Here is a 15,254-nt window from a genome sequence, read left to right on the forward strand (position 1 = left end):
AATTGACGGCGCTGTATAAGTACCTAGTGTATGCTGATTGGAAACATCCTGACAGAATTTTTGTTCCTCCTAAGAGGTTTTTGCCTTTTATATCCCATGGAGGAAAAGTTTGTTAAGAAATGGAGCATGCCAGCCATAGATATGGCAGTCTCTTCCTTAACTGCTTGCCGACCAGCCGCTGCAGTTTTACGGTGGCAGGTCGGCTCTGCTGGGCGAGAGCACGTAGCTATACGTCACCTCGCCCAGCAGCCAATAGGGGCGTGCGCGCGCCCCCGCTCGTCCCTGACTCCCGTGCGTGTGCCCGGCGGGCGCGAAAGCCCGCCGGGCACCCGCGATTGCTCGTTACAGAGCGAGGACCGGGAGCTGTGTGTGTAAACACACAGCTCCCGGTCCTGTCAGGGGAGAAATGCCTGTATGAACAGAAAATCAGTCATTTCCCCATGTCAGTCCACCCCCCCTACAGTTAGAACACACCCATGGAACATACTTAACCCCTTCCCCGCCCCCTAGTGTTAACCCCTTCCCTGCCAGTGGCATTTTTATAGTAATCAATGCATTTTTATAGCACTGATCACTATAAAAATGGCAATGGTCCCAAAAATGCGTCAAAAGTGTCCGCCATAATGTCGCAGTACCGAAAAAAAATCGCCGATCGCAGCCATTACTAGTAAAAAAAATATATATTTATAAAAATGACATAAAACTACCCCCTATTTTGTAAACGCTATAACTTTTGCGCAAACCAATCAATAAACGCTTAATGCGATTTTTTTTTTTTTTACGAAAAAAAATATGTAGAAGAATACGTATCGGCCTAAACCAGGGATATGCAATTAGCGGACCTCCAGCTGTTGCAAAACTACAAATCCCATCTTGCCTCTGCCTCTGGGTGTCATGCTTGTGGCTGTCAGAATCTTGCTATGCCTCATGGGAGTTGTAGTTCTGCAACAGCTGGAGGTCCGCTAATTGCATATCCCTGGCCTAAACTGAGGAAAACATTTTTTTTTATATATATATTTTTGGGGGATATTTATTATGGTAAAAAGTAAAAAATATTAATTTCTTTAAAAATTGTCGCTCTATTTTTGTTTATAGCACAAAAAATAAAAAACGCAGAGCTGATCAAATACCACCAAAAGAAAGCTCTATTTGTGAGGAAAAAAAGGATGCCAATTTTGTTTGGGAGCCACGTCGCATGACCACGCAATTGTCAGTTAAAGCGACGCAGTGCCGAATCGCAAAATGTGCTCTGGTCTTTGACCAGCAATATGGTCCGGGGCTTAAGTGGTTAAACAAGAACTTAACTTGTCCAGTGGATAATGCACAGGGTCGTTATTAAAGGCTTCATTTTATTTGGCCAACTCAGCTATTCAGCCAGCTGTAGCAGCAATTGGAGTCCGTTAGTCCTTTTTTTTGGGGAAAATTTTTTTTTATTGAACATTTTTAAAGATATAACACATAACATACCTGTCTTGGCACAACACCAAGTCAAACATTCGGCCAACATGGCCGGCAGAACAACACACTAACATACTAACATTGCCATCAACCGATAGCCGCTATACCCATAGTGCCCCCCCCCCCGTACTCAGTTCCCTTCCCCCCTCTTAATTAAAAATAGAAATCCGGATGTGCTAATGGCCTCCTCCTTCTCCACAACTGGAATCTGGTCCACCCGAACTAGGAGAATGACAGACATGCCTCAGGACCCAACCTATAGCCTCAAATCAATCAGAAATCAACCCACTGTTTGATCAGTCATACCAAGCCCTCCATACTTTTTCAAATTTCCACCCACAGCCTCTAGATATATGTCGCTTTGTAAAATGGGATCGTTGCATTTACCAGTCCCTTCCAGAAAGCTACTTCAGGAGCCCCAGGATTTTTTCCATCGAAGCAAGATGGCCTTCCTACCATAGAATAATAATACATTAAGTAAAGTTCTGTGAGCCCTTGATGGGACCACCTCCTCCACCAGACCCAGCAGACAGACACTAATTTGCAATGGAATCGGCACCCTCAGAATCTCGGCTATACAGGAAGTGACCAGTCCAAAACAGCTGGACTTGGGGACAGCTCCAAAATATATGATGCGCGTCAGCCGGCGCAGACGAGCACCGCCAACACTCTGGGGGAACAGAGGGGTATATCGAAGCCAACCTAGTAGGGGTATAGTACACTCTATGTAAGAACTTAAACTGAATAAGCCTGTCCCTAGCAGCCACTAAATGTTGGAATGGATGGTCCCACATATCATCCCACTCCTACCCCTGTATATCCGGTACTTTAGCCTCCCAACGTTCTCTGCATTTAAGCAATGTCTTGGGGCTAGTTTTAAACAGGTCCTTATATGTCACTGACAGGGTCTTGAGCAGCTCCTCCGTCACAAGTGAATCCTCCAATCTAGAAGGAAAAGATTCAACACTCTCCGTCCTAAACTGGGTCTGGAATGCATGTATTAACTGGAGATAACGAAAATATTGCGAGTTTGGAAGGTTGTGTCGAATGTCAAAAGTACCCCATCCTGAGTAATATCATTAAGCAATTTAACCCCCTTAGTTGCCCAACCCATAGGATCGTCAAGCTCATAAAACTGTCATAACTTCGGGTTCATCCAAAGGGGGGTTGAAGGGGAAAGCCCCTTGTAACTTGGACAGGCCAGCTTCACCGCCTCCTCCCATGCTTTATTAGTTGCCTTCATAGAATCCGTAAGAGGGAGATCGCGTTTGGTGCCCCTGTGAATGGCCAGATGAAGGGACTCGTATGAGACCCAGATGGGCCGCTTCCAGGACAGTAGCAGAGTCCCCAGCATCCAAAACCAACCATCTATGCACAAAGACCAACTGGCCTGCCAACTAATACTTAAGCCAATCTGGTAGCGCCAAACCCCCCTGCCCCCATGGCTCCTGCAGTACTTTCAATCCTATTCTAGGCATTTTAGGGGCCCAAAGGAACGAGCTGGTGATACTGTCCAATTTCTTAAAGAATGATTTCGGTATCCAAACCGGAGCATTCCTCAAAAAATACAAAATAACTGGAAGAATTTTCGTCTTTAAAAGGATGACTCTACCTATCAGACAGAGGGAGCTTTTTCCAAACCTGCGCTTTCTGTTTAAAAGAATGTCAAAAGGGGCATCGGGTTAAGGGACATGTAATCCGCCACATTCGCCGTAACCTTAATCCCCAGATAGGTAATCTGAGACACCCACTTTAGTGGTAAGTTCGGATTTGCCTCTGCCCTGGCCCCCTTATCCAATGGTAATATGGACGATTTAGTCCAGTTAACTTTTAACACTGAATAAGTGGTAAAAGTATTCATGATATCCAAGGCGGCCTCTAACGATTCTCCCGGATCACAAAAATAGCAATAGATCGTCCGCAAACAGCGCCAACCCCTCATCTATGTTGCCCACCCTGATTGCCTTAACATCACCTGAAGCCCTCAACGCCACTGCCAGCGGCTCCATCATGAGTGCAAACAGGAAAGGCGACAATGGGCACCCGTATCTGGTACCCCTACATACTAAGAAGTACTCAGAGGTATGACCACTCGTGCGAATAGCTGTCCTGGGTGTGCCAAAACCCATGCATTTAACCACTTCCCGCCAGGTCAATAGTCAATTGATGTCCGGGAAGTGGATTTCATGCCGGCACGCGCCCGTGGGGGCGGGCAGCGTGGTGATCCGGGGTGTCAGTCTGACACCCTGCATCTCTGCTCTCGGTAAAGAGCCTCTGGCGGAGGCTCTTTACCACGTGATCAGCCGTGTCCAACCACGGCTGATCACCATGTAAACAGGAAGAGCCGTTGATCGGCTCTTCCTCACTCGCGTCTGACAGGGGGGGTTTGTGCTGATTGTTTATCAGCGCAGCCCCCCCTCGGATGCCAACACTGGACCACCAGGGAGTGCCCCCGGTTCTCAATAGAGCAAAAAAAAATTAACACAATCAATGCCAATCAGTGCCCACAAAAGGGCACTGACTGGCAACATGGGCACTGGCTGGAATGATGCCCAGCAATGCCATCAGTGCCACCCCTCAGTCTACATCAGTGCCACCCATTGTCCATCAGTGCCACCTCTTAGTGCCAATTTCTGCCCAGTGCCCACCTATCAGTGCCCATCAGTGCCACCCATAAGTACCCATCAGTGCCACCCATCAGTTCCGCCTATGAGTGCCCAGTGCCGCCTATGAGTGCCCATCAGTGACGCCTATGAGTGCCCATCAGTGCAGCATACCAGCGCCGCCTATCGGTGCCCATCAGTGCCACCTCATCGGTGCCCATCAGTACCACTATATCAGTGCCCATAATTGAAGAAGAAAACTTACTTATTTACAAAAAAAATTTACAGAAAAAAATAAAAACGTAATCATTTGGGTACAGTGTAGCATGACCACACAATTGTCATTCAAATTGTGACAGTGCTGAAAGCGGAAAATTGGCTTGGGCAGGAAGGTGCGTAAGTGTCTGGTATGGAAGTGATTAAGGACCGCATGCACAAAGTGCCAGTCAATGGAGTCAAAAGCTTTCTCTATATCAATTGAGACAATGATTCTAGAGGATGAATCCAAATTAGGGAGTTGCAGATGCGTGAACAGTCATCTCAAATTGGTATCAGTGGACTTGCTCGGCATAAACCCTGTCTGGTCAATATCCACCAGAGAGGAAATTACAGCGGCCAGTCTCCTCGCAAACATTTTAATCAGAATTTTAAGGTCCATATTTAACAGGGCAATGGGTCTGTATGAAGAGCACTCCAACGGGTCCTTGCCTGGTTTAAGCAGTAAGATCATATAAGCATCAAGCATTGAGGCCGGAAGCGTCTTTTTTTTTTTTGTAGACAACAATCCAGTCTGGCCCCAATCCTGGGGGCCAGTTGATCGACATATATTTTATAAAAATCCGCCGGAAATCCGCCAGGGCCAGGCGCTTTATTTGGCGGGAAAGCAAATTTTACCAAAATCTAGAGCCATCCGATCAGCCTCGGACAGCCTCGGAAGGGTCAAGCTCCCCAGCAAGTCCGTCAAGGCCACAGGATCATATGGCGAAATTGGGGCATAGAGGGTTGAAAAGTATGTCTGGAATTCAGTTAAAATGTCAGTCAGGTCCCCAACCAAGTCACCATTTGAACCCCTAACTGATATATGCTCAATTTGATTATTGTCCGCCACCAACCTAGCCAGCGAGTCCGTTAGTCCTTAAAGTGATATTAAAGGTTCCCAAGTTTTTTTTGTTTTTTTTAGATAACAAACATGTCATACCTCCACTGTGCAATTCGTTTTGCACAGAGTGGCCCTGATCTACCTGGGGTCCCACAGCAGCTCTCACAGCTCCTCCCTGCATTAGATGGGACAGCACAGTGGTGTAGTGACTAGCACTCTCGCCTAGCAGTAAAAAGGGTCGCTGGTTCGAATCCTGACCATGACACTACCTGCCTGGAGTTTGCATGTTCTCCCTGTGCCTGCGTGGGTTTCCTCTGGGTACTCTGGTTTCCTCCCACACTCCAAAGACATGGTGGTAGGTTAATTGGCTTCTGCCAAAATTGGTCCTAGTATATGAATGTGAGTTAGGGACCTTAGATTGTAAGCTCCTTGAGGGTAGGGACTGATGTGAATGTACATTGTATATGTAAAGCGCTGCGTAAATTGATGGCACTATATAAGTACCTAAACAATAATAATAATTAGATAACCCCCGCTGGGAAGCTCTCTTCCGAGAGGGGTTAGCTTGTGGGTGCACTCCTGAGTCATACACTCGGCGTCCATAAACGCTTAGTGTTTGACTCAGCCCTGCCTCCCGCGTCATTGGATTTGATTGACAGCAACGGGAGTCAATGGCTGCACTGCTATCTATCTATCTATCCAATGAAGAGCTGAGAACCCGTGGAGACAGCGATGCCGGATCGCGCCCACAGAAATTCGGGGCTCAGGTAAGTAAAACGGGGGGGGGGGGGGGGGGAATGGGGGGCCGGACACTGCAAGGTCTTTTTTCACCTTAATGCATAGGATGCATTAAGGTGAAAAAACACGTAGGTTTACAACCCCTTTAACCACTGGCCACTTGACACCCCCTTAATAACCAGTCCAATTTTCAGCTTTCGGTACTCACATTTTGAATGACAATTACTCAGTCATACAACACTGTACCCATATGAAATTGTTGTCCTTTTTTTCACACAAATAGAGCTTTATATTTAATCAATGTTGGGTTTTTTATTTTTTGCGCTATAAAAGGAAAAAGACTGAAATTTCTGTAAAAAAATGAATTTGTCTTTGTTTCTGTTATAAAATTTAGCAAATTAGCAATTTTTTTATACATTTTGGCCAAAATTTATACTGCTACACATCTTTGCTAAAAAATAAGTACAAATTGGTGTATATTATTTGGTCTTTGTGAAAGTCCACAAGCTATGGTGCCAATATCTGAAAATTAATCACACCTGAAGTACTGACGGCCTATCTAATTTCTTGAGACCCTAACATGCCAGAAAAGTATAAATCCCTCCCCAAGTGACCCCTTTTTGGAAAGAAGACAATCCAAGGTATTTAGAAAGAGGCATGGTGAGTTTTTTGAAGTTGTCATTTTATCCCACAATTCTTTGCAATATTTAAGATTTTTTTATTTATTTTTTATTTTCACATGCATATGCAGCTAAAAGCCGCTCTGTTGTTATGCCGGAGGAGCGGGAGGGGACATCCCCCCTCCCGCCGCCTCTCGCGGCTCTGACCGGGCCTCCCGTCCCACCGGGAGACCCGATCCTCGATCCTGCAGCTCCAGTGTTCAGTCGCAGACTGAAACGAAGCCGTAAATGGCTTTGATTCAGTCTCCGCAATGTAAACACGGAAGCGACGTCATGACGTCACTTCCGGGTTTCTCAGCTGCCAATGGCGCCGGATTTAAAAAAATACACAGTATTCAGAATCGCCGTTTTCGGTGATCTGAATACTTTGAAGTGCAAAGGAGGGAGGTCTTTTAGACCCCTGATCCCTCCATAAAGAGTACCTGTCACCATATATTACTGTCACAAGGGATACATTCCTTGTGACAGCAAGAAAAGTGATCAAAATGTAAAAAAAAAAAAAACAATCACAATTTTAATATTATAAAAATAAAATAAATAAGAAACATTTTTTTTTTAAAGCGCTTCCCTCCCCGCAAGCTCGCGCATATGAAAACGGTGTTCAAATCACACATGTGAGGTATCGCCGCGATACCAATAATTCTAGCACTAGACCTCCTCTGTAACTCTAACCTGGTAACCGTAAAAAAAAGTTTAAAGCGTCGCCTATGGAGATTTTTTGGTACCGTAGTTTGTCGCCATTCCACGAGTGCATGCAATTATAAAGCGTGACATGTTTGGTATCTATTTACTCGGCGTAACATTATCTTTCACATTACATAAAAAAATTGGGCTAACTTTACTTTTTCATTTTTTTTGTATTCATGAAAGTAAATCAGCATGGGTCTCCAAACTTTTCCAACAAAGGGCCAGTTTATTGTTCTTCAGCCTTTAGGAGGGCCGGATCGTGGTCAGCGGGGGCAGAAAAAGCCCCGGGCCCAGCATTGGTGAGAATAAATATGGCCTCATAGTTTGCGATCAGTAGGATAAGGAGTAGTGACCCTATTAGTAGGAGTAATTGTATCTCATCATTGGTATCGGTGGAAGAAAAAGTGCCCCCTTGTTGGAGTCAGTGGGAAGAATAGTGCCTCATATCAGTGGGAGGAATAAAGCCCTAAGGTCCGGAGAAAGGCTGGCAAAGGGCCGCATCTGGCCCTTTGGCCACAGTTTGAAGACCCCTGGGTTAAAGTCTGATGGCTATTTTTGTTTGGCAGGGTGTCTCCCTCCCCTCAAGGCTATTGCTCTGGGACGTCCCAGTAGGTAATAAATATTAGCCTAACGCTGTGTCCTGTGATGTATGATAAAGAAAATAGGATTTTTTTTCATCATACTTACCTGTAAAATCCTTTTCTTTGAAGACTTCATAAGACAGAGGTCCCTCCCCTCTTTTGAGGATTCAGTGCTTGCTACAAAACTGAAGTACTTCCTGTATGGGAGGAGTTATATAGGGGATCACTTCCTGTCTAAAGACCTTTTGGTCTACCAGTGTTCATTCACCTGGAGATGAAGTATAACCCAGTAGGCAATGAATATTAGCCTAATTCTGTGTCCTGTGATGTCTTCAAAGAAAAGGATTTTACAGGTAAGTATGACGAAAAAAATCTATTTTTTTACAGCGATCACAATGCTTATTAGTGCCATGCAGGCCAGTGTAGTGTATAACATTCTGCTAAAATCAAGCAGTTGCTTTTTTTTTTTTGTTAATAAGTTGCAAACAGCTGGACTGTATCCAGAGTACGGGGAAGAGATTGGCTAATTCCTGCTGTATGATTTATATAGTTCCCTAAAGCGCCCATGGTCTCTGAAAGCATACAGCTAAATAACAGTAAGGTAATGGGAGCTTTTAGAGAAGGTTTAGCCATGCTTTGGGGAATTTCTCTGAGATCAACATTTTTATTTTTATTTATTTTTTTTACTTTTGAAAGATGTTGAAAAATTTATTAGCTGGCCATTTGTGTAAGAATGAATATTTGGAATCTTTTCAAAATGATTCCTTTCCTCTTTATGATTCATATTGTTTGTGCTCTGTCTTCGTTTTAAATATCATAAAAATGTGTGCTTTTTCTGTAATGAGTCAATTGTGTTTTATAGGTCTAATTTAACGTCTTCTGTTTTCTGTTGCAGCGTGGATCAGAGGCAAAAGGAAAGACCCTCCAACTACTCAGGTGAGGTTAAGGGATTAAATGATGATGTGTTCATAGACTTCAATAAAGAAGCTTTTATAACATTTTTAAAAAATGTTGTATCTGCCTCCCTTCTTTTTTTTTTTCCAGCTGCAAAATAACTTGAGAGATTTAGGCCAGCCATAGACAGGTTGAATCTCTGTCAGTTCAGCAGGAACCAGCCAAGATTGGAATCAATGGGCAGGTTGAATGTACCAAGTTGATTGATCGATCAACTTGGGTACAACCAACCTGCTGAATTCTCTTTTGATTATTGCTAGAGGCTGCTATAGCATCTAGCGATAATCATGGTCTTGTCCCCGGCAAATACGGCTTTGCCTTTAGTTATACTTTAAGTCCAAGGAGGTGCATGACCTCTCCAGACCTTATTTCTATTATTTATATCTGACAGGTTTATGGCTCCGCTAGAGCATACACTCAGGGCTGAGAGAGAGGCACATAGAGCAGCTATGCGTTGCCCCTCCCCTCTGCTGCCCATTCAGAGAAGCCTTTGTATTTTGTAAATTAGTTCACATAATACAAAGGCTTCTGTGATTTGGCAGGAGGCGGGGAGGGGCAGGCATAGCAGCTGCACTATCTGTAACATTGAAGATGCTTAGACCTGAACCTTCATTGTCAGGCTTTCGGGAATACAGCAATAGCCACCATCTTCCAGGGGTGCAATAAAAACTGATGTAAATAATAGAGCTAAGCTCTTTAGATTTAACTCATAGCATGCCTTTACTTATTGCAAAGGAGCTGCATTCCTGGAATTCAGCTTTAAATCTGTTAGTGTAGTAAGATTGTTGTTAAGAGTAAGTTAAATATATCTATGGTCAAAAGTTTTTTTGTAGTTTTAGATACATAAGAGGTTAAAACCCCTGTCAGTTTTTTCTGTTCCATTGGGGAGATTTTGCTTCACTTCCTATCCTATAGACACAACTGGAAATGAGAAGAAATCTCTCCAAGGAGAGGAAGATATTGTCTTAGCTGTCACTGTTGTCTCCTAGTTGTCACTACTGTCAAGTGTTTCCATTGGAAGATTTTACATTGACTGGAGGACTAAACTCTCCAATAGGGACACAGACCATCGTAAAAATACAACAGTGTTACTAAACCTTCAGCACTCTATCCATCAAAATTGAAATATACTTTAGAAACAATTTAACTACTTAAGGACCGCCTACCGACGATATACGTCGGCAGAATGGCACTGCTGGGCACAGGCACGTACAGGTACGTCGCCTTTAAGATCCCACCCGTGGGTTGCACGCGACCCGGTCCGAAGCTCCGTGACTGCAGGACCTGATCGCCGCCGGTGTCCCGCGATCGGTCACAGGAGCTGAAAAACGGGGAGAGGTGTGTGTAAACACACCTTCCCCGTTGTTCTGTGTGGCAGTGACACTGATCGTCTGTTCCCTGATATAGGGAACGACGATAAGTGACGTCACGCCTACAGCCACGCCCCCTACAGCAAGAATCACTCCCTTAGGGCACACTTAACCCCTTAGCGCCCCCTAGTGGTTAACCCCTTCACTGCCATTGTCATTTTCACAGTATTCAGTGCATTTTTATAGCACCTTTCACTGTGAAAATGAGAATGGTTACCAAAAATATGTAGAAGAATATGTATCGGCCTAAACTGAGGAGAAACATTTTTTTATATATATATATATATATATATATATATATATATATATATATATAATTATTATTATTTTTTTATTTTTTTGGGGGGGGGATATTTATTATAGCAAAACATATTGAATTTTTTCTAAATTGTCGCTCTATTTTTGTTTATAACGCAAAAAATAAAAACCGCAGAGGTGATCAAATACCACCAAAAGAAAGCTATTTGTGGGAAAAAAAGGACGCCAAATTTGTTTGGGAGCCACGTCGCACGACCGTGCAATTGTCCGTTAAAGCGACGCAGTGCCTAATCGCAAAAACTGGCCAGGTCCTTTACCTGTATAATGGTCCGGGTCTTAAGTGGTTAAGGAACTATTACATATTACTTGATGCTCCAGTCCACTAGGGTACAATGTACAATGTACATGTAACACTTTAATCCATCTTCTAGGATCTGTAGAAGCTGAGATCCAATATGTGACAGAGCACCCTAAGCTCCAACCACCGATTTCCAACCACAACATTTCAAGGAGACATATGTATGATTGACAACGCATGTGTCATCTTCTGTGCATGTTCTCTGTCAGTCTAAATGCAGGGGATTGGGCGTATCAATTTAACACTGAACTGCGTACATATATCCTTGCCTGTTTACCAGCTGGGAGTGTCAGTACAAAATCCCACTTCCAGTACACAGACCACGGCGCACAGGTCTTTCCTAACAAATAGTAAGTTAAATCATTCATGAATGTCTCTTTATGATACTGCTGCTGCTCCCCACTTGTACACGAACATGGCATGTGTGAGCAGTACAGGAACAGTGCTGCTATGAGCATGATTGTGTTAAAACTAAGATGCCCCTTTTTTGGTAGGAAATTGGTGGGTGAAGGTTGGGGCATGCTGTCACATTTTGGATCTCCGCTTCTAAACCTCCTAAAAATATAGAAGGATAAAGGGTGTCATATGCACTTTGTACCCTATGAAACTGGGCCATTAACCACTTAAGGATCGGAAGATTTTCCCCCTTAAAGTCATGGTTGATCCTGGCAGCTCCAGGCACAGCCATTCATAGTAAGGGAAACATGCAGTGAAGCCGGCTGCTTTCTGGGATACACACAGTTCCCAGAATGCAGCGCGCCCCATTCACAAGAAGAAACAGAGTGTAGGAGGAGGAGGAGAATCGACTGCGGTGGATGAAGAGGCAGATTCGGCACTTCCGCATAGCAACAGCTATTTAAGGTAAGTAAAAATTGTATTTTTTTTTTGGTGGAAAGATTTTTTTCAGGGTAGAACTCCGCTTTAATTTCCAGGCCATTTTTTTGCGAAATGGCAATGTGTCGCTTTAACTGACAATTGGGCGATTGTGCGAAGCTGTACCCAAACAAAATTGACGTCCTTTTTTTCCCACAAATAGAGCTTTCTTTTGGTGGTATTTGATCACCTCTGCAGTTTTTTATTTTTTGCGCTATAAACAAAAAAACTATATTTTGTTACTTTTTGCTATAATATCCCCAAAAAATATATATATATTTCTTCATCAGTTTAGGCCAATATGTATTCTACATATTTTTGGTAAAAAAAAAAAATTGCAATAAGTGTATATTTATTGGTTTGCGCAAAAGTTATAGAGTCTACAAAATAGGGAATAGATTACTGGCATTTTTATTTATTTATATATATATATATATATTTTTTAACTAGTAATGGCGGTAATCAGCGATTTTTAGTGGTACTGCGACTTTGCGGTGGACAGATCAGACACGTTTGACACTTTTTTGGAACCATTGACATTTATACAGTGATCAGAGCTAAAAATAGCCACTGATTGCTGTATAAATGTCACTGGCAGGGAAAGAGGTTAACACTAGGGGGCAATTAAGGAGTTAAGTGTTCCCTACGGAGGTGTTTATAACTGTGGGGGGGGGGTGTATGGACTGGGAGTAGAGAGAGATCGCTGTTCCTTATCACTAGGAACAGCAGATCTCTCTTTAATTCCTGGTCAGAATGGGGATCTGTCTGTTTACGTTTACAGATCCCCATTCTGGCTCTCTGAGGAGCGATCGCGGGTGGCTGCCAGATATCGCGGCCGTTGGTAATGCGAATCCGCTTCAGAGGCGTGCAGCGCTCGAGTGCCCCCCCCATACCCCTTACAGCGGCCGCTATACAGCTACGGCAATTCACGCAGGAGAGCCAACCTCTCGCCAAGTAGTTAAATAATATCGTCCGATAATCTGATCGTTCGTACACAACTTTCGATAGCCGATCATGACAGTTCGTGCAAAATTATCAGAAGGGACAAGCACAAAATTCTTCTCATGTGATAAAAGAATAAACAATTTTCATGTAATTAATATAGTATTTGTACGAATAAAATTGTGTGACCAAGACCACACTTGCTCGAAATGAAAGAATACATTACCATACAATACATCACTTTCGAAGCTGTATTCTGTCATATGAGAATTTTCTGAACTTTAGTAACCTATTGGTTTTCGATTTGAGACTAGCATGCAAAAAAAAAACAACAGATGTCTGATATTCTTAACTGCTTGCCGACCAGCCGTCGTAGTTATACAGCGGCAGGTCGGCTCTGCTGGGCGAGAGCACGTAGCTATACGTCACCTCGCCGAGCAACCAATAGGGGCGCTCGCCCCTGACGCCGACGCGCGTGTAAACACACAGCTCCCGATCCTGTCAGGGGGGGGAAATGACCCATCGTCTGTTCATACAATGTATGAACAGCGATTTTTCATTTCCCCATGTCAGTCCACCCCCCTTCAGTTAGAACACACCCAGGGAACATGATTAACCCCTTCCTCGCCCCCTAGTGTTAACCCCTTCACTGCCAGTGTCATTTTTATAGTAATCAATGCATTTTTATAGCACCGATCGCTATAAAAATGCCAATGGTCCCAAAAATGTGTCAAGTGTGCGAAGTGTCAGCCATAATGTCGCAGTACCGATAAAAACTATCGCAGTACCGATAAAACTATCCCCTACTTTGTAAGCGCTATAACTTTTGCACAAACCAATCAATAAACGCTTATTGCAATTTTTTTTAAACGAAAAATATGTAGACGAATACGTATCGTCCTAAACTGAGGGGGAAAAAAATGATATATATTTTTGGGGGATATTTATTATAGCAAAAAGTTTAAAATATTTTTTTTTTCAAAATTGTCGCTCTATTTTTGTTTATAGCGCAAAACCGCAGAGGTGATCAAATACCACCAAAAGAAAGCTCTATTTGTGGGAAAAAAAGGACGCCAATTTTGTTTGGGAGCCATGTCGCACGACCGTGCAATTGTCCGTTAAAGCGACGCAGTGCCGAATCGCAAAAAGGGGCCAGGTCCTTTACCTGCATAATGGTCCTTTACCTGCATAATGGTCCGGGTCTTAAGTGGTTAACTGACCTACCATGTAAACATGACATTGCCCATAAAGGAAAGATGTTAATTAAATACAGGCACCTCAGTGCAAGCCTGGGATTACTAACAGGTTACTGGTTTTAACATGAAAAGCAAATGTATGTATAATTTGACAGTGAAAAAAACACTACCTACAGGACTCGTGGTTAGACGTGCTTTATAATCGCAAAACGTGGCCTGGTCTTTGACCAGCAATATGGTCTGGGGGTTAAGTGGTTAAAGTAGATGTGAAGACAGAAGTTTTTTTTTTTTTTTTAATCTAAATGCATTCTATGTGTCTGCCATAATGTCGCTGTCACGATAAAAATTGCTGATCACTGCCATAACTAGTAAAAAAAAAATTATTAATGAAAATGCAATAAAACAGTCCCCTATTTTGTAGAAGCTATAACTTTTGCGCAAACCAATCAATAAACGCTTATTGCGATTTTTTTATTTTATTTTTTTTTTAACAAAAATATTTAGAAGAATACGTATCAGCCTAAACTGTGGGGGGGGTATATTTTTTGGGGGATATTTATTATAGCAAAAAGTAAAAAATATATAGATTTTTTTTTCAAAATTGTTGCTCTTCATATGTTTATAGCGCAAAAAATAAAAACCGCAGAGTTATCAAATACCACCAAAAGAAAGCTCTATTTGTGGGGGAAAAAAAGTACGTTGCACAGCCGTGCAATTTTCAGTTAAAGCGGCGTAGTGCCGTATCGCAAAAAGTGGCCTGGTCTTTGACCACCAAAATGGTCCGAGGCTGAAGCGGTTAATGCATAGAATGGTGGAAAGATCTGAGCTATTGGCCAGAATCCTTGAGAGATACCTGATGCTATTAGGTGATTCAATCTGTGGGCATCCAGTAGAAACTGAAATGTTAGTTTTGGGACTGACTCCATTGTATACACCTGTGCACTTCAACCCACCTGCAGTTTAATTGTTTTGTTTGTTTTGTGCATGTTTTTTGTGCATTGTCGCCAAGAAAAAAACTTTAATTTTCAGGTGTCTGTGCTGTTCAAAAATTTGGAACTTACTTTTCAACAAACTTTTGGAGAAGTAGTAGAGTTCTAGAATTCCTATCTGGAACTTTACAGGAGCACAGTGTGCACCACCACTAATTAGGATCATGTTTTAATCATGGAAATTTCATTTGCTCTCGTAGCAGAAGTATAATAAATCATAGAGGACATTTCTGTAATTACTTTTTACTCTTCAAAAAAGTTATTTGTGGAAGTTCTACTTTACGCTGCCCCTGGTCGTCCTTACTGGCTTTGTATGCCAACTGAAATACATTAAATAACTGTCTACTAGAGACACTACTCACAGAAAAAAATACAATTTACAGATATGACCAAGTTCTTTTGCCTGTTCAAAATATTAGATAACTGCATCGGTGTTATGCTGCCTGTTAACAGCTACCATTTGTCATT

The 15,254-nt window shown here is 42.8% G+C and overlaps 1 protein-coding gene across 2 annotated transcripts in view; it reads left to right on the top strand.

Annotated features, from left to right (window-relative positions):
• NDUFAF2 (NADH:ubiquinone oxidoreductase complex assembly factor 2) overlaps positions 1-15,254 on the top strand; it is a 162,509-nt gene that overhangs the window by 130,085 nt on the left and 17,170 nt on the right. For both annotated transcript variants that reach the window (XM_040339715.1, XM_040339707.1), the window contains one exon: positions 8,742-8,782. In XM_040339715.1, coding sequence (XP_040195649.1) covers positions 8,742-8,782 — 41 coding nt within the window. The remainder of the gene's footprint in view (positions 1-8,741; positions 8,783-15,254) is intronic.

The sequence above is a fragment of the Rana temporaria genome, chromosome 1 (genome assembly GCF_905171775.1).
Source record: "Rana temporaria chromosome 1, aRanTem1.1, whole genome shotgun sequence".
In the NCBI taxonomy this organism is placed as follows: Eukaryota; Metazoa; Chordata; class Amphibia; order Anura; family Ranidae; genus Rana; species Rana temporaria.